Source organism: Echiichthys vipera (genome assembly GCF_963691815.1).
Source record: "Echiichthys vipera genome assembly, chromosome: 11".
Classification (NCBI taxonomy): domain Eukaryota; kingdom Metazoa; phylum Chordata; class Actinopteri; order Perciformes; family Trachinidae; genus Echiichthys; species Echiichthys vipera.
In genome coordinates this window covers 13,935,231-13,955,493 of record NC_139836.1, presented here as the reverse complement: position 1 = coordinate 13,955,493, position 20,263 = coordinate 13,935,231, and the positions used below count along the sequence as shown (strand labels likewise).

General features: G+C 39.5%; 1 protein-coding gene across 1 annotated transcript; it reads right to left on the bottom strand.

Moving 5' to 3' along the window:
* Positions 1-1,401: 1,401 nt before the first annotated feature.
* mertka (c-mer proto-oncogene tyrosine kinase a) lies at positions 1,402-19,009 on the bottom strand. The gene is made up of 19 exons (XM_083923140.1): positions 18,797-19,009; positions 17,663-17,978; positions 17,482-17,582; positions 17,230-17,400; positions 12,493-12,579; positions 12,261-12,376; positions 11,991-12,180; positions 11,098-11,243; positions 8,654-8,789; positions 8,160-8,310; positions 7,479-7,567; positions 7,294-7,389; positions 7,082-7,162; positions 6,894-6,986; positions 6,657-6,775; positions 4,926-5,035; positions 3,536-3,695; positions 2,775-2,911; positions 1,402-2,196 (listed from the first exon to the last, which is right to left on the bottom strand). The coding sequence occupies exons 1-19, from the start codon at positions 18,879-18,881 to the stop codon at positions 1,737-1,739; spliced, it is 2,844 nt and encodes a 947-aa protein (XP_083779266.1). The 5' UTR covers positions 18,882-19,009; the 3' UTR covers positions 1,402-1,736.
* Between the last annotated feature and the right edge of the window lie 1,254 nt (positions 19,010-20,263).

Here is a 20,263-nt window from a genome sequence, read left to right as displayed (position 1 = left end):
TGTCATATAAACATGTTATGCAGTATTGAAGGGATCATATATTATAATATAAAATACTAATGAGTTGAAGTTGATTTCAGAGACAATAATACGATGTAGGACAAATGTGCTGAAATTCATTTATATCTTGTTATAAAGTAAAGATAAGTAGTGATTAATATGTTAGAAATTTTAAAATATAAAATATAAATATGATTATATACACTATAAATAATGTAATACTTTTAGTTATGGAAAGGGGGTTGGATTAAATAGGTTATGCTTCTTCCCACTCCTTTTTGAATATGTGAAAATATATATTTCTTTAAATTCAATTCTTTTGTATGCGTTTTTCTATTTTTTACGTTTTATTGTTTTTTTCCGCCTGCAATTGTTTTTTGCTTGATTATTATTTTGTTAAAATGTACCTACACATTCGAAATAAACATTTAAATCAATCAGTCCTCCGGTTTATTATGAGACATTGCTCCATTAAACTGACTAAACAAAAAGCCACATGAAAGTGCTATATTAATTGCAGACAGAGGTTGCTCATTATCCGTTAAGCTACCTAGTGAGCTGAATCTCTTACACCGACCTCAATTGAAGCTTTTTTTCTTCTTTTTTTTAACATCAATACAGATTTCAAACTACTAGTATTTATTTGAATACTTACTCCACTGAATTTCAAAAAAGACATAGTGCTTTTGACTGTAGTTAATATTAGTCCTACTAATAGCCTACCTCTCATTACATAGGCCTACTTGTAGAACTGCAACGATTACTTAAAAAAATATATACAATTGTAATTGTTGTTCTTTTTTGTAAAGAAAGCTTTATTTTTCAGCCTCTTAAATGCTTTTCTCTGTTTCATATAATGTTAAACTGAATATATTAGGGTTGGTCTGACAACACATGCCACTTAAAGATATCACTTTGGACTTTGAGAAACTGGGATGGACATTCCAATAATAGAAACGATTTACCGATTAATCTAGAAAAATAAATATTATAATAATAAAAATAACCGTCAGTTAAGGGCTTGTGTATGGCATGTAACTGTGTATTTTGCGTTACATACCTGTGCATAATAGATTCATTGTATAGTTATTCTCAATATCAATATGGTCTTCTTAAGCACGTAGCTATACAACAAGGACAATTTACAGCATCTCCTACGCTTGCATATCACCAGGCATGGTTATTGAATACATTTACCGTATGGTCCTAGTTTTTACCAAAGTCTCTAATTGGAATTTTATATTTATATACACTTACATATTTTAGTGAAGTTCTTTTGGTAGCATATTTTCCTATTGTTGCGTTTGCTACTTTTTACCTTTATTACATATAAACACTGTCATCACTGTGAGGGACCCTTGGCAAAATGTATCTTGTTTTAATGACATTTTAAAGAAATCTATGAATCGTATATTTTTACAGTATGATCACTTTACAAATATTCTGTTCACTTCTATATTTACATTGCAATGCAAAATTCAACACAGTAAATCATTTCACAGTTCAGTGTATCTTAAGCTTATGGAACATGTGCATGAACATGTTTGATGTTGACACACATAGACAACATTCCTACACTGACATGTAGACTGGCCATGTAAAGCATGAACTGCTTATATAATAAAACTAGAGAAAGTCCACATTAAGGTGCTCACAGTGCAATGAGGCAGACTGTTTAGTACTGATGAACCATGGTGACAGTTTTGTGACAGTTTTGATCTTCCGGGTACCAATCTTTACAGCAGGAAAGAAGTGTCACTTGAGCTGTGACGCAGAGCCGTCACATCAGTAACCATGTCTCCATTGGCTTGACTTAAAGCATCACTTGACAAAAGAGGTGTGTCTACTGCAGGAGATCTCAGGGAACGGTCAGAGGAGATCACCACCACATAGCGATCGTCGCCCTCATCATCCTCATCCTCCAGACTCCCGTGAATATCCGCAGTAACTACTGAATTTTCTGCTGCTGCTTGATGGCTGCAGGACGGTGACGAGTTGAACAGAGGATGTTCTGCAGGTGCCTGTGTTTCACCATCAGGGTCCTCTTCAGGAAAGCTGGTGTTAATATAGATGATATCGTTCTTGCTGAAAGACTCCGGGAACTTTTCTGTGAGCTTTTCCAACATTTCTCGCAGTTGGGTAAAGACAGGTCGGTCCAGTGGATCGGCCCTCCAGCAGCTGTACATGATCTCATACCTAGAATCGGGTAAATAAAGGAAATAACTCTTTTCATGAATCTTGATCATTTGTTTAAGATACTTTTTTTTGGGTGTAGCTGAGACAACTGGGGGCATTCATTTCAGTAAAACCTCAACTTTGAAAAACACATTTGCAAGTTTCATATTCAGTTCCTACATTCCTGCACGTGGCAATGGTGAGCAAAGCAGTCCAGTTTTAAATGTTTATTTAGACTAATGTTGTTTGCTAGACTGGATATAAGCCAAAATAAGGGTAAGTGAGAAAAACTTACTGTACATCAGTACTTCAAGCGCAAAACAACTTCTAGTTTACTTATGCAAAATATACTTATTTTCAAGCCCTTTGTAATACACTATTTACATGTTTTCACAAAGTGAATTTAAATTTTCTTTCATTAAAAGTGTATTTAAGTAGCCTATAATAAGAAAAAGTGCACTTTAATGTATATTTATTTTAAGCTGTATTTAAATGTCCCCCATTTCTGTTACCTTTAGACAAACAATTCTATTTTTAAAGTCTGTCTTGACTCTGATATGGTCACGTCCAACACAATCAGACCCAAAATCAACACTCACAGCTCATCCAAGCAGTCTCCTGGCTGCTTCAGCCTCTGTCCTTCGAGAAGGTAGTCATAAATTTCATGGTTCTGGATGCCAGGATACGGCGTCATGCCTCGTGTAGCAATCTCCCACATGGTGACGCCAAATGCCCACTGCATGACAGAATATTCATATGATATGATATCTCATCATGTAGAAAACGTTCTGTTTTCTCTGCTATATAGAAGTACTATGATGTCCAAGATTAACCCCTACCCTTGAAAGTGTGCAAAAATGATTTTAGAAGTCTACAATTGTATTTGCAATCCACAACAAAATTGTGTGAATTGGGTATTCAGCCTCTCTTTTCATTTCCATTTTTCATGTTTTTGTTTATGTTTCATGTCACAATGTGGTGGAGAAACATCTAGCCCTCCCCATTCGGCTGCATGCATTGGCTTTTGTTTTTCATCTCAACATCGTCAATGTTCTAATGTTCTAGAGTTATTAAATCTCAAAAGTAGGGAAAAATGCAGAAGCAGGTAAACATCCTAAATTACCACATACTGATAGGTGATGAGGAAATACAAAAACTTTAGCACACTCACTGAGTAATTAGTGCTGTGTAAATTCAGCTGACTGCTCTGTGTAGATCTCAGACAAATAGTTTTGAAATTCAGTAATGAGCAAAACAGAGAGTGTATATAAGGGCTAAGTTCTTCTTTTAGTCACAGTACAGTATGTAGTGATGACTGTTACTGTTACTAGAAGAGGCAGGAGCAGATGGAAGTACTTACCACATCACTCTTTACAGTAAAAACTCTGTCTGCCAGACTCTCGACTGCAATCCATTTGACAGGCATTTTCGCTATTCTGCCCTGCCTGTAATAATCTCCACTGTAAATCTTCTTGGATAACCCGAAGTCTGCCACACACACTGTCATGTCATCACGCAGCCTGTAGGACAAACAAGTAATGACCAACACATCACATAAATCTTCTTAAAAAACAAACTGATCTTTACAAATTTCTTTTTACAAGTTAAAGGGACAGTTCACCCTATATGTATTTACCCAGCCCCAACCACAGCGACTTCCTGCTTGATCCAATAAGGAAGTACAAAACATTGCAGCTTGCAGAGTGTCCACTAGGAGCAGGTTTCATAACAGAGCAGTTTCTCATTGACCCCCATGTTAAACAGGCTGTTTTCACAGCATTATTAAACCTATTTAAGGCCTGGTAAAAAAAAACATTCTAGTCTGTATGTTTAGGTCATATCTCCATGACACCACTGAGTGGGGTGAATTTTTTTTTTACCAGGCTATTGTTTATTTTATTGGAGGTTAAAGTTTATGAATCATTAGGGGCGCGGCCTCTTGAGTGACAGATAGCTGCTGGCCCTCACTTCTCCTCGGAGGTATATGTCAGCCAGATGGGCATATCTCCCTCCCCCCAACGTCACATCAATGCCTTTTGGTAAGAGGCAATGAGGCGGAGTTAGACTTCGACTTCGACTTCGACTTCTCTTTATTGATCCCTTTGGGATGACTCCCGCAAGTAAATTGAATAAGTTAAATTTGAATTGAGTCAAAGTCTGACAAGATGGTGACTCCCGTAGGCCAGTAGGATACTATCAAGTTGAGAGAACAGACCTTGACACAGAGGCTTCGCCCATTTTTTATACAGTCTATGGTATTTACCTCTTACTCCTGAAGTGCTAGGTAAACTGTGAGATGAGAACTCAACAGCAATGTCTTTTTCCAGAAAGCATGACATCCACTGATCTGTTGTGAGTAGTTTCATGTAGGAACTATTTTCCTATCTACCAAACTACACCCACCAACCGTATCACCAAGCAGACGGAAGCATACTCATAGGCGAGAGGATTGTGCTTGTGACAGCAAGCATCCTTCATCTCGGCTGAGCTGTACCGTTAGCTAGTCCAGGTGAGCTAAGAGAATCAGCTAGCTAATCTCCATAAGATAGAAATGTCAGACCACATGGGACTTATGTAATACGGTTCGCAGGTAGGTGTAGTTCAAAAGAAAGAAAATATCTCCAACACTGGGCAACTCACACCAAAACAATCTAGATCGATAGATAGCCCTACGGGTAAGAGGTAAACTATGTATTTTTAATTTTGGGGTGACTTGTCCCTTTAATATAAAAATTGTATATACAACCTACATGCAGTTGCGTGCCGCCAGGTCACGATGCAGAAAGTTACGACCACTGAGATACTCCATGCCCAAAGCAATGTCAACCATGAACTTTAGGAGTGTCTGAGTCGGCAAGAACTGTGTAAAAAAAAACAGACACACACAATTGCAGTTATAAGTGTAATCTAATAATAAGGACATATTATACAGTGGAGATCAGAATTAGAGAACAACTAATAAATACTTAATTTCTTTCTTAAATACTGATATTTTTAATGTCCATAATTTGATAGAATATCCGCTGTGGCTATACCACTGCTGTACTAGCATGGTTTTTTTTTAAAAACCAAGGCACTTCAACAAAAACCTTTATTTTGTGAAAAAGAACAGTAACTTGAGTAATTTGAGAACAGTAACCTTTTTGTCAGAAGAGATGATTTAAACAATATTTTAGGGCTATAGGATTCAAAAATGAATAGGAAGTGTAGAGGCCACAGCTTTGAATGACTTCAGCACATCTGCGCCCACAGGACATCACTAGTTTCTCACACTGCTCTGGTTTGATCTTGGTCCATTCTTCTGGCAGTCTCTTCCACAGTTCGGTAACTGTAGCGGGTTTAGTAGCCATTGCTTTGTTGCCAAGGGTTTTCCAGAGATTTTCTAAGGGGTTTAGATCTGGACTCTTGGCTGGCCATTTCATTGTTTCAATATTCTTAGCTTCAACGAACTGCTTAACCTGTTTTGCAGTGTGACAGGGGGCATTGTCTTTCATGGAAATTGTGGGCTGATTGGGAGACAGTTGTAGTGAAGGTATTGCATGTTCAATGTTCACATAAACATTTGTATTCACCCTGCCATGTAGCTGTACAAGAGGCCCAACTCCTGCTAAAGAAAACATCCCTCAAACCATCAGGCCTCTCAAACCATGACATTTCCTCCTTCAAATTGAACTGACATCTTTACTCACTTTGGGTTCAGTCTTTCCTCAGTCCTACCCCGCACATAATGTTTCCCATAAGACACAAATCAATTGAACTTACTCTCAACACAGTAGTGCACTCTGGAGCGGTTCTCCTCTGTCCACACAACTTCCTCCTCAGCAAAGGCAAGTCTCACCTTTTCATTATATCTGCTGATGAGATGTTTGGTCACTGCAGAGTGGGCTTTCAGTCCAAATTGTCTTAAATGACGAGACACTGTGGGCCGAGACAGATCATTGCCCTGTTCAGCACTGAACTGCGTGCAACTCCAGCTGCAGTGTTGAACTGATTCCCGATTGGCAATGTTTGCATATTCAGGTCCACTCGTGCACTTGTTTTACACAGATGACTGGCCTTTTTGAGGGACTTAAATAAATCTGTGTCCTTGTAAAGTTTAAATTTTCTTGAAATCACAAGCTTGGAAATGCCCAGCCTCCCTCTGATGGCTGAGAAGGTCATCCCTTTGGCCTTTATCTGGACAGGGTTTAGGTCACCTTAGAGCGGCTTGCCATACACCAGTAACTGGGGGGTATCTGAAAATGTTCTCTAATTTTGCTCACTGCTTTTTTCACAAAATAAAGATTTTTGTTGAAGTGCCTTGGTTATTTAAAAAACATGCTGGTACAGCAGTGGTAGAGCCACAGAGGATATTCTATAAAATTCTGGACGATAAAAAATAACAGTACTTCAGAATAAATCAAGTTTTTCTTAGTTGTTCTCTAATTTTGATCTCCTCTGTATAAGTTGAAATATATTTCTGTTTTTGGCTGATATCTTACCACTGGACTCTCCCCCATACGTGAGCGCAGCAGGAAGCTATGTAGATCTCCATATTTCATGAACGGCAGGATGACCATGGGCTTGGGAAAATGTCCGGCGCCTACTTCCAAGCACACACCTAAAGAGGACAAGTCAATACACAGAAATAAGTGTGTAAGGATTTGCAAATAAAATGGAGCAGGGAACAGAGTAGTGGGATTCTACAATACATTAAAGAGGTAATGCATAACTCGTACCGAGCAGTCTGATGACATTAGCGTGGTTGAAATCTTTCATGCAGGCTGCCTCATTCAGGAACTCTTCAATCTCCCTTTGAGAGAAGCTATCCACTGTTTGAAGAAAGAGAGGGAAATTATCTGCTATTTCTACTTGTTGTATAGTCTATAAATGACTAATGGATATATTGTAGTAATGTAAAGCTCACGTTTCATTGTCTTCACAGCGACTCTTTCTGATGTTCCATCTTGTTGTTTTAAATGTCCCTCCATCACGGAGCCAAATTCACCTGATTAAATGAAAACATAAATACTTTATAACCTGCACAGTATGTGCTATTATCTCTGTGTTCATCTAATTATAATCATGTGGATGTTTCCTGTGGTTGCACAATTACTCAAAGTGAAACCTCTCACTGACCCTCTCCAAGAACCTTCCCTATGGAGAGCAAGTTCCTCATGACCATCACGTCCTGAAGTTTGGCTCGGAGTTCATCGCTAACACCAAGGTTCCCAACTGCAGACAGGAGCCACTCAAGTCATTGTGTGCCTTTAGCAGGACAACATACATTTATGTTCATTTTCCAAAGTGATATATGAACATACGTGTGATTCCTACGGCCGATCTATTGTAGGATCTGTTGGGTTTGTACTGCACAAAAGGCTGCAGCTTTTCTCCACCTCCAAACACCCGCCTGCAGGGGGAGACAATGAACAGTGAGCTAAATCTCTCACCAAAGTTATTCCATTTCAGTAATCATGCACACAGGATTCAACTTGAGGTGGTCACAGTGAGGAAACCCTCTGAGTTGATGCTTTCCTGACTTTGAGGTCACATACTGTCTTCCTGACTGAGAAGCAGCCTGTGACACATTCCGATCCATATCCTGAGTGGCACGACTGAGTCACAGCCTTCATAATAATGAATTCCAGAGAATTAACAGCTGGTTGTTGTCCATCTCTCCAGCTGCACAGTTATTACAGGAGGACTCATGTGCAGACAATGGTGATTAAGAGGAAGCAAAGGCAGTTTATTAACAGAGTCCGGAAGTATTCAGTTTCTCAAGTCCTACTACAGAGCGCTATTGAAGAGAAATTACTCAGCAACGCCTGGTGCCAAAACAAAATGAACTTCCACAACAAAAATGTTATGTTTTTAGAGCAAAGACGAACCATGCAGACAAACAGGTCATTGTGACACACAGACATTTCAAATATAATACAATTAAACTAAAGCAAGGTTAAATCACAGTGTTTTGCACAGAACGCAAAAGTTTGTTAGCATACCCAAACCAAGAGTCAGAAGTCCTGTTGTGTACACAGATAGCCCCCCAGAGGATAAGCAGCAGAAGACAGAAGCCACACACCACGCCCAGCACAACATAAACAGAGCCTGGAACCCTGGTGTCAGGGCTGGACGATGGGGACACCGCTGATCCTGAGACAGGAAGAAGAAATGACCAAAGTCAAGACAATATTGAGCAAATGGGATATCCAAAATCCAATATTCAGGATGAGTTATCTGAATTATAATAATAGGATAGTTCAGCATTGTTTTTTCCCAAAAAATTATGATTATAGCAACATGTAGATCGATGTGTTTACATGTGTATGCATCTTCTCATCCTGTTGAGTTTCATGGCTGTTAGTTAGTTTAATGGTTAGTTCCATAGGGAAATATTGTTGTTCTATAGTACAATTTAGAATCAGGTAAACTAGCTTGGCCAGATTATAAAGTTAACTGTTTCCAGATGATGAGATACATCAATAAAGCAGCTTACTGTCCTCTGGCACAAACAGCCAGACTCGTGGGCTGACCATGCCACTCCCTGCCTGAGTGCATGCAGCCACCTCCACACTGTAGGTTGTGTTGAATTCCTGCACATCTACAAAGGCCACGGTGGTGTAACTGTGGATCTGCAACAACACACAGTGACAACAGAGACTATTTTAAATATGGATTGTGTCAAGTGTCATAATTGGATTCCTCTTAAAAACACATTTTGAGGTTAATCATTATCTCTGTGGAGTTCAACCTGCTGTTAGATGAGTTTTAATGGTACAGTAAGGTAAGTCATTAAACTGAAAGAGAAGCAGCTTCTCCAAGAAAAAAAGACATTATTGCGGGGACACTGGTTGCCAAGCATGCTAAGGAACATTTGTGTAACATCTCGAATCTAGGTCAACAACCTTTCTGCATGCCATGTCCTTTCTCTTACTACATGTATGTCTCCTCCTTTTTGTCTTATTTCCACAAAGAGCACTATGGAAACAAGAAATGCAAATAAAAGTCCCTTTAATCTCTTTTCACTTGCAGTATGAAACCTTTTTTTGGAAAATACCAGAGAACTATATCATATAAAATGAAACACTCTAAAAAGGGAAGGAGACCAACTTTCTGGATAAGCCTATGCGCTGCATGAGAGGGAACATGTGACAGACATAGTGCTGTATTTCACAACACCACACAGTGGGGTTCCTCTGCTTTACCAATGTGCTGACGGTCGGACTGGGATCGCTGTCAACCCATGATTAATGGTCTATCACGTCTCTGGCACCACACGAAGGGCAACATGTGGTTAAATTTTCTCAAAACAGCAAATCCTCCACTAATTTGGGGAATCAACCTCAGATGCAAAAGAAGATGATGGCATCACAACTTCTACCATGAAACACACATAATTGGGAGGAAGTAATAATCACGGTTCAATCATCTAATTAAAGGATAAATGGTTTATGTGGACTATTTATTTTATTTTGATACATGGCTTTGCTGTATACTTCATTCTGATTGATTAATTATGTAGATGCAGTTCTTATCATAGACTCTGGAGGACTATTTTTAAATCAATTAAATAAATTTAAAATCAATTTATTATTTATTTATTTAGTAAGGCTGTAATAAGCAGCATAATGTAGAGCCAGCTGGTCATTTTTGCGAATTAAACACCTTCAGGGTTCTAATACCCCTTTGACATCAATGGCTCACCCAGGGTTGAACCAGGGTAGTGTGTTAGAAAGGGGGAACCCAGGTAGACTGACTCACCTTCAAGACCCAAGAGGTGGTCAGACACGGGTCGATTTCAATATACTGTATTATTATGAATTTCATTTGCAATAATGACCAGCTTGCTCTACATTATCCCTCACACAAGGCAGTTGTCGGGGCAGGTGGGAACTTAGAATTAAACAAACTGCATTTATGCACATTTCCAGTTATTGCTATTACAAAGCCTTCCCATAATGACATCACCAACTGACTGGACAACACATCAGGATATTTGGGCCTATAGTACACATCCCGTTGTATTCATATTCCATTCACTGTGTGATGACTCAAAACCACATGCTGAACAAAGAAAAAGGCTGCCAGTCTTCACGCCATCAGCTTCCTTTAACAACGACACAGACAGGAAGGACGGGAAACACACTATTGCCCCAAAGAGAGCTTAGGCAGTAACAGAAGTACGACTATGCACAAACAGCATCACGGAAAAATGCAACGGACAATTGGCGTGTGCACAATGAGTTGTTATCAAAATAAACTGTGCTGTTTCTTAGACAGTGGATCTAAAAGAAAGGCACTTCTTGGAAATGACTTTCCCTGCCTTGTTGATTTGTGAGGGGTGGAAAAACTATTGTTCATAGGTAATAGGGAAGCTGACCTCTAGTTCAGTAGGCAGGCCAAAGGGAGGATCACATATTCCCAAAATGTTAGACTCATTCTTTTCATATTTGTCATACATGAGTCATTGTTATTAGAATGTTCAGAACAATATCAGCTTTCCCAAAAAACAAAGAAACATCAAAGATAACACTATAACATGAGATAATCATAATTAATATACAATATACAGTTTATTTAGGGGAGAATGTGCACTGTACGTATGGAAGTGTACTTATACTTCAATGTCTGTACTGGATATATTTACATACGCTGTTAGATGTAGTGCCAGATGCAGTTTAACTATATATAATCAATTAAAATGTATAAGTCACATTTTGGTTTCTACTAGAACTACTGTCTATATGTATGTGTGTTTGTATATATTTGCACATTTATGTATGTGCTTATGTGTACCTACTAAAGAAAAGTATGAATTTCATTTCATTTTCTATGTTTTTTTCTTATCAATAATAAGTTATTGTGACTGTTACAGAAACTAAATAAAATATTTTTCACAAAAGGCAAAATCTTTCATCACCGTGTTGTCTGCAAGCTCACCTTGTTCACTTGTGTGCCATGTCTTACAATAACATCATAACCACGCAGGATGCCATTTATCTTATCCTCTGGGGGAGGTTTCCACCTTATCACCAGCCACGACTCATTCAGCTGCGCGGTAACATTTCGGGGATACACTGATGGCACTGAGAGAGTGAAAAGAAATGGAAACAGACATCGTCAAGAGACTTAAAATAATATCAAGAGACTTCATATGAAATGCCAAAAGCGGAAAAAAAGAAAGTAAGACTGCCCCTCCATTGAAATCTTTGATTACAGTTTGGTATGTGGTCACTTCCTGGCACAGCATATCAAATCTTTCAACTAAAATATCCCATGTGGTGGCTTCAGGAAGGAAATTGAAGGCAACTCCACCCAGTTAGATCTTTGTGCTTTCTCAGTGAGACCACTCCTATTTCCTATGTGACACTAACAGAGAATTTAGTGGATAGGATATTTTTTCTGAAGGGGGCTTGTCACGAGCAGAGCAGGTAGTTGTGCAACTTCCGTAAACTCCAGTTATTACAAGCTGCTACTGCGAGGAGGCACAGTTTAAGCACAGTTTGGATGGGAAAGTACTTGGCTAATTACATATGTTCTTGTTACATAAACAGGAATCTGCTATGATGGGAAGGAGCCAGAAGCATAACAAGGAGGTTCTTCTTTAAAGTAAATACACAAGGTGGTCTTTAAAGCAAATATAGTCTCAGCATAATTCAAACAAGCCCAAAACATGTGTCGCATGCTGGGATGGATGGATTTAATTTAATTTTGGATAATTTTCTCACATTGCAGCTAGTATCTGCTGCATATCTACTGGTGTAGCACCAACTGGCAACAAAATTCACCCTGCAAATTGTTAACTGGTTCATCAAGTGCTCACACACACACACCTCCCTCTGTGGTGTTGCTCTGGATCCACACAGTGACAGGGGAGGCTCCCACTTCATTGCTGCAGGATAAACTAATGTTGTACCACGTCATAGCCTGCAGCCCGGGGATTTCGTACTGGAAAGGCGGCACTGTGACGTTGACGAACCTGGTGGTCATCACCTCTCCTTTCCTCCGACTCACCTCTTTAACCTTAGATGGAACAAAGAAAATGTGTGGCTCAATCTGAAGACATTAAGGAACAGCACAAATTATGCAGACATGGGGCTTACCCTGATATGGCATTTAGTTAGTGGAGAGAAACCATCATGCCCGGGGGTCCAGCTCAACATCAATTTATTGGGCTGCCTCTCCATCACAGTAATATTAGAGACAGGGTCAGGAAGCACTACAAACCAGCATAAAAAAAAACTATTAACTCCCTAACATGGATGTTTACGGTCAGCTTGCAGAGCATAAAAACCTCTTGGAAATTCTGACAGTCCCCAAAATACCCGGTTTTACCTTTGATGTTGATATTTGCTTCTCTGGAGGTGCTGACACCCTTCGTGTTGTGAGCTTCGCAGCTGAACTGAGTGTACTTGTTCACACCTGCAATTGAAACATTTGAGAGGACAGTGTAGCACTTCAATGTAGGAATTCAAAACAACCAGTCCCCAAGGTCAAGATAGAGCGGAATATCATGAGCATGGTGATATTGTTCTTCAATAAAAAAAACAACAACCTTGAAATATAAGCCAGGCAGACAAATTCTGGTCTGGTTCTTCATTTGGACAAACTAACTGATTTGTTTCTGTGTCAAAGGCCAGTTTTGGGCAAAAGTACCATGTCAGCCTCGATAGAGAAGACAGACTGAAACTGATAGAAAAACACGTATTTTGGGATGACTCACTCCTTCATTATACCTCAAAAGTTTACACAACAGCACCTCATGCAGAAAGCTCAAATTGAGCCTCTCCAGTGTGATGAACTGTTGTAACAAAGCTTCTGCTGGGCCTCTTTTCCTGGATGTGCAATTCCCGTCTTTCAACAGACCTGCCCAGTCAGAATAGGACTGGGACAGCTGCTAAATAATGTCCCTTTTGTGCTCTGTTTTCCAGTGTCGCTATCTCGAAAACCTTTCCAAAAAGCTGATCACAGAACATCATGTGATAGATGACTGAAACCAACTTGGGATGTTTTGTTTACATTCTGCAGAATATCACATCCTCTTTAGTTCGCCTCTGTCACTCAAGGAGCACCAGGGTACTTTACTTTTCACACAAACATTGTTTCTATACAGAGTGTTTTACTTTTGGAGCTTCATGTATTATATTATACTAGAGATGGTCATAAAGTAAATTGATGGTTGGCATTTATGCATTCCTATTGCACGTGGGGAATGTGATTGGTTGGAGGCTTACAGCCACACTCTGTGGCTTCTCATTGTCACAATTGGTCTAGCACCCGAACATTGCAAACAAATTTATTTTTGCAAGATAGATAGTTTGCTTGCAATTTTAAACAGGTCAAATAATGAAAGACACCTGACTGTTTTATCTTCCCTCCTTCCTCCAGGTTTTAATTTATCAGTGTGAGAGTTGAGGAGGTAAGAGCTTCTCACAGGAAGAAAAGAGAGGACACTGTTACGTTCTCTGCACAGCGATGGCCAAAATGACCTGCGAGCAGAAGTGCACACTAGAGGAGATGGGACACAGATCACACTTCAACATTGTATCGAAAACAATATATAATATATAAAAACTATAAATGATAATAATATAAGGAGTAAATACAGAATCTCCAACAGAAATGTCACCACATCGGCAGCTTTATTTTAGGTTAGCTAAGTAGCTAAGTAATATTCTTAAAATCCATCTTTTGAGTCTTAAATATTCTGCCATTAATGACAACAGGGGATCGGATTATGCTGAATTTGTCTTCTGCCCAACATCTACGGTAGATTGTCAACCATATAAGCTCATAGCTCATTAAAGACACAAATTCTTTTTAAGTCATATCATTTTCAGGAAAGGAAATTTTCCATTTTTGGAAGAAGAAAATAAAGGTCACACTTGCATTTTTGCGTTCACTGCACTTGGCAAGTTAATCAAAACAAAAAGCACTATAATAAAAATAGAAGGGTTGGCAACTCAAATGGAAACATCACAAATTATGGAGGGAAGCTCTCCAGCGTACTATTATTTTTCCATTTTTATATTTCAGGCAGCAAATATAGCCAAACTACTGTGTAAAGTGCAAATGTTTTTTCACGGCAACGTGCACCAAAAATGCATGCACGGCCGGACGGGCTATCAAAACAAACAGCAGAGAAACTCAGATTACAACACACAGAGAAGTGACGGAGAGTAAGTGCATTCTCTGCTCAGGATGCCATTACTCCACTGTATCTTTACATTGCCAATATTTGTTTGCTGCTATATTAATGTTCTGAATGTTGAGTTTGGATTTTAAGCAATCTGAATGATTAGTGCATGCTAAAGTAAAACGAAGAATCATGCATTACGTCACATAAAAAAAGCACTCTAATATCTAATGGGATCCAAGCTGTAGTAGAGAAAGGAGGCCCTGGACTGATAGTATGCATGAAGTGCAGAAAAGTGGGTTAACACCGTTCTGTTGTGCCAATATTTGTTCCTGCGCTGAGCTCTGGTAGCCTGCACCCTGCCAGCCTCTGTGTCCAGCCCCTCCCTGCTGGGTACTAGTGGGCCGTCCTGTGAATGAGGTCTTTGTCCCCGGAGCCAACCCCCGAACAGACTCACTGTGCAGACCCCCATCCCTTTACCGCCCAGGCCCTTGCACACGCTGTGACCAAAGCCCAGCTCTGAACCTTTAACCCCTCGTCTACAGCCTATATCACCACTAAATGGCTAAAACTAGAGCTCTTAACCTGCGGCGAGCTGAAAATGAATGGTTAGAGAGTACAGAGCGCAAAGCTTATGCTTCTAATAACAAATGTTTGCATTCAAGAAGAGGGTAGCTGAGGCCATAAAGGGAGGGTCCACAATGAAAAGACTGATATATGCTCTCAGGAGAAATTCATGTTCTTCAAACATGATCTGATGTTTTCACAAATAGTCTTCACTTTTAATATTCAGTATATTCATGAAAAACTATATGTTTACATGTAGAGCTGAAATTATTAGTTAATTAATCGATCACTTTAGTTAGTCTTTGAGGGATAGGCTCAAACTACTTTATGACATTTCAGGAAACAATGACAATAAATATTATAGTTGCAGTCATATTTGAAAGCAACAGTTAAATGTTGGTTAATTAACTTTTGCTTTTTTGCCAAAAGTTAGATGAGAAGACTGTTATCATATCTCATATCCTTCTGGTAAATATACTAAGGCAACAGCTAGCATCCGGTTATGTTAGCTCAGAAGAAATACAGTAAACAGGAGAAAATGGCTAGCCAATGATTCTATTACAGAGCGGGTATAATGCCGGCTATTCTGCTATGTGTTTTGCAAGGGCACCATTGCTGCATCCGTAAGTTAGTGCCACACAAGATGATTGTGATTGGTTTAAAGAAAAAAACAGCCTAGAACGTGTCCCCACTATGCACTCATGTTTATCCAACGTTTTATCTTTGCTTATTTGATGCAGATATAAAGCTTTGGCTGTTTATGGTGTGTTTTCTATTGTGTATGTGATGGTTTTTGGGTTTCTGGCAAGGTTATGATTTGGGCTGGTTTTCATTGAATTGGACTGGAAACTGTCAATCTGATAAGGCAACACAGACCTTGTGCAACCAGCACTGGAGTGTGTCTGGCAATGTAAGACTATGTGACCAGTAACTTCATGGAGTCTTACTGGCCCTGTAACCCGGCAAGTAGTCACAATTGTGTTACCTTTAGACAGAGCCAGGCTCTGATGTTTCCAGTCTTTATGGTAATCTAAGCTAACCAGCTGCTGAGATCATAGTGGTCATGCAAGAAAAGTAATATTTAATCAGCTTTAATCAGCCAGCAAGTGTTGTAATTTCACTTTTGTAAGTTATTCCCCATGTGTTACATTCTCTTCAGTAAACAGCTAGGAGAGTGGCGGAACAAAAAGCACTGACCATGCACGACTGACCACTGTTAACCATTCAGCAGTGCAGCAGAAGGCCCCAGTGACACTGACCGTGGTGATAAATCCCATTGGAGTAAGCAGGTACAGATGCTGAGGCAGCAGAGATGAGGCAGAATAGAAACCACCGACAAAGTGCTGCTAGCTGAGTAAGACCCACTCCACGCTTTGTCACCATTATCAGAGAGCCGAATGTCCCTTCATCTCTGTTTACGAACGTTTCCAGATTCAATCACAGGAGGAAGTTAACCAAGTTAAATTAATTGGTTTAATAAGCTTTAGCTTGTGTGTTCTTTCTAGTACTTTTACAACTTTTTATACGAGCCAGAAGTTAAAGTTTAAGAAAAAAACAAACCAATGAATAAAGCTTAATCAAAGAGCACTTTCAATGATTGGATACCTATGAAACAGACGTTTAAAGAGCCCTTTTAAAGGACTTTTTTTTATTATTTTTTTTACAATAAAGCAAATTGAGATGCTATGTAGACAGTGTGAAAGTATTCAGAAACTGTCAGAACTATAGAAACTGTGCCTTTAAAGAAGTCATCAGTACTTCTGTATGGTTGTCATGTCACTAACTGTACTATACATAGGTAGAACATTCTGCTCATTCCCTGGCTGTGATGACAAAGCAGAGACGAGGGTGCAGATGCAGAAGATTCAGAAGCACTAACCAATCAGAGCAGACTGGACTTTTTCGGTAAGGGTTCACTTAAAGATTCAGGCGCTTAAAGAGAGTGTTTCAGACAGACAGTGAATACATATATTCAGACAGCAGGATGAGTAAAATAATGTGTTTCTTGAACATTAAAGCATGTAGACATGTTCTAGTAGAAACCCAAAATTCAAGCATGAACCTGAAAATGAGCATAATATGGGACCTTTAATTAAACAAAGTATTACTACTAGGGGAAATGACTTCTTCAGCTCTTTTAACACATGAGGGAACAAAGGTTGGATCTTCTGCTAGCACATATTCAGCTTCTGTCTGTCTGATCATTGTGTCATTCATTCTGTCAAGTCATATACTGATCATTCACTTAAGAAAAGCAAGAAATTACACTTCTCTTTCAAGACCACCTCAGCAGGAACTGGCAACAAGAGGGAAGGAGTAGATCACTGTGAAACATGTCTGAGGAAGAGAGAGTGTGGTTGGTGTCTCACCTGACACAGAGTAGCTGCTGGGTGAGTTATGAGAGTCACTATCAGGTAATCCATCACGGAGCCAGCGGATTTGAACGGGGTCCGGAGGTCCTACAGCCTCACACGACAGCGTGAAAGGTGTGTTTCTCGTCACGTTCCTGTCCTCTGGTTGGCCGATAAATGTTGGTAGACCTATTGACAGATTAAAGATGAGTCATGAATGTAAAAGATGCCCCATGAAGCATCCGATTCTAGCACCGTGTTGAAACTCACCTTCCACCTCAATGGTGATCGGCTTAGAGTCTACAATTGTGTTGCCAAAACTCAGTCTGCAGCGATACTCCCCAGTATCCACTCTCTGCACATGGTTAATGCTGTAATACAGTATAAGAGGACACTTGTCATTCTGTTTATTAATCAGCCCATCACACATTAACCTCCATGTGTTACATACCTGACAGTGGAGAGGAGAGTTATGACCCCGTCTGTGATGGTCTGGAGGTCGTTGATCACCACCTGCATGTTTCCTGCCAGGTCCTGACCGTTCTTCATCCAGAGGATGGTGGGCTCCAGCCTGGCATCAGGGATGTCGATGGAGCAGTTGAATTTAACCTCATGGCCCTCTGACAGCTGAATGGAGCCTATGGTGGGCTTGAAGTGCAGCCGTCTGAGCTGGTCTGGGGTCAGGTAAAGCCTTGAAACACGGCCCGCTATCACATGAGGCTCAGAGGTCCTGGTTGGACGGTGGAACCGGCCCCTGTACTGCTGAGCTGTTTATAAAAGGAGGGGAACAGAAGCTTCAAATATCTGACACCCCAGGTAACAGAACTGTGTCTATATTCAAAATGTTCACAAAACCACCATCAACTAGCATTCAAGATCAAAGGTGTGACAGGTGTAAAATATTATTTTCATAATCGATTTATCAGTCTTTTTTTTTTCAAATAATCAATGAATAATTATAGCTAATCATGTAAAATGTGAAATTACTGATTTTCTCTAACAATAATAATTCTACATAATAAAAATTGATGGCAATGATTTTGCTGTGATCACTAAGCAATGAATGAGCTAATATCAGCTTAAATTTTAAAACAACACAAACAAAACAAAAATGTATATTTAACTTTATAAATCAGTGACTGTTTCTAAAAAGGGCATGAATTGTGAAATTAGTCCACAAACAAAGTAAAGGTTTATCCAGTAAATGTTTTCAAATATTCTACAGCGCTTATGAACTATGTCGCTTTAAATAAGTCGTCTGTTTGAAGTGTTTCTCTGTCACCGTCCCAGTCCATCCCATCATTTTATAATTTAGTTTATTACCAGCCTATAATTAAAAAAGAAGCTACAGCTAAAATACGCATACATTGCTATGAAACCAACGCAGGAATCTGCCATAGGCTATGTTTTATGTGTTGGACTTTCTTTAGTCTACAGTCTTGCAGCTTTCCAGCAGCGGGTATAAATCTATTTAAATGAGGATTTAAATCCATTCAGCTGCAGTGGTCCCTGCGGCACATTACACACTGTTAGCCTGATCCCACTTTGATTGGGCATGTTATTGCAAAGAAAATGAAGAACTCACCGCTGACCGGAGTCCCCACAATAATGGCCATGGTCGTTGTAGAGAGAAACACTCCAAACCAGCCTGGAGTTGACTTCTTTGCCATGACCAGTCTGAGCTCTTCACCGCTGCTTTCAGTCACGCAACAGGCTGAAAAGGGTTGTATTCTAAGCGGATTGTGCGGTGCCGAAACATAGACTGTATAATGAACCGGACACTTTAACTCCGGCTATAACCAACATCACCCACTAAAGTGTGATCAACGCAGCAGCTCGCGTAAAGTGTTGTTGACCCGAGACCTCTCGTTTCCAGCTGGGGAGGAGAAAAAAAGTTATCCTCCACGTCACAGGAGGGATCCCACGAAGGCGGGACTGAGTGTAGAAATGTACCGAGGAATAAAAACAACCTAAATAAACAGCAGGGACAGCATATTGGACTGCACAACTCTTGCACTTTCCTTTTTTTTATTACAAAACTTTCCTAATATCTTTTTTTTTCTTATTCTCTTTAAGACATTGCTATATTGCCTAACATTACCATATTATAACAAGCAGTATGCATATGTATTTAGACGAACAACACACAGTAGTTGACATATTATATTTTTAATACAAATCTTTAATTGTTTTTTTTTTAACACGAGCTCAGAAGAAAAGAAAAAAACCACAGTGGCATCATAGAGGGATGGCATGCTTCAGTTGTCTGCCCAACTACTCCATCTAGTGGCCAACTATGACTGTGCTTTCCATATCAACCATGGCTAGATTCTCTTCATTTTAACATTTAACCAACCTCAAATTAGCCAAACAATTTATCTCATATAAATTAATAACATGATTGAGATTTGACATGGGTAGTCGTATGGTTTGGCTACAACTGATAATAACAACCACTTGGAGATGAAGGTGATCACTCAGAGAGGATTTCTATTTGACTAAATAATCTCACCCCAGGGTCCAATCAGAAGCCGTCCTGGAGCTTCCGTCTGCAGATTTCTATTAACTGATATCCACCTTGTCATACCTTTTTTTTAATAGGAGACATTTTGACATGTGATGAACAGGAAAACAGGTGGGACTAATATTTTGAATGACCGCCCCATTCCATTTAACTGTATCGGTTTTAGGGCTCATTTGCATGACTTAGACTACTAGGCCACTTAAAGGGGACAAGTAATGCTTATTTTTAGGTTCATTCTTGTATTTTCTTGTATTTATCTTCTTTTTGTTTCAGACGGTTGAGAGGGCGAGACAGGTGATTTTCAGGGGGAGCTAGCAGGTAAACAGTAGATGCCACATAAAAGTGGTATACATCATCTTAGAGCTGGGAACAGGAAGAACTTGAGATGCAGCTCAGCATTGTGCATTGTCAAGTTCTGTTAGCTATAAATCTGTTTACAAACATTGTTTTGTTTTGGTTCCCATTAACATTTTGAGTGTATAAAGGCCTAGTTGTGTAAATAACAAAAATACACCAAGACATAAAGGT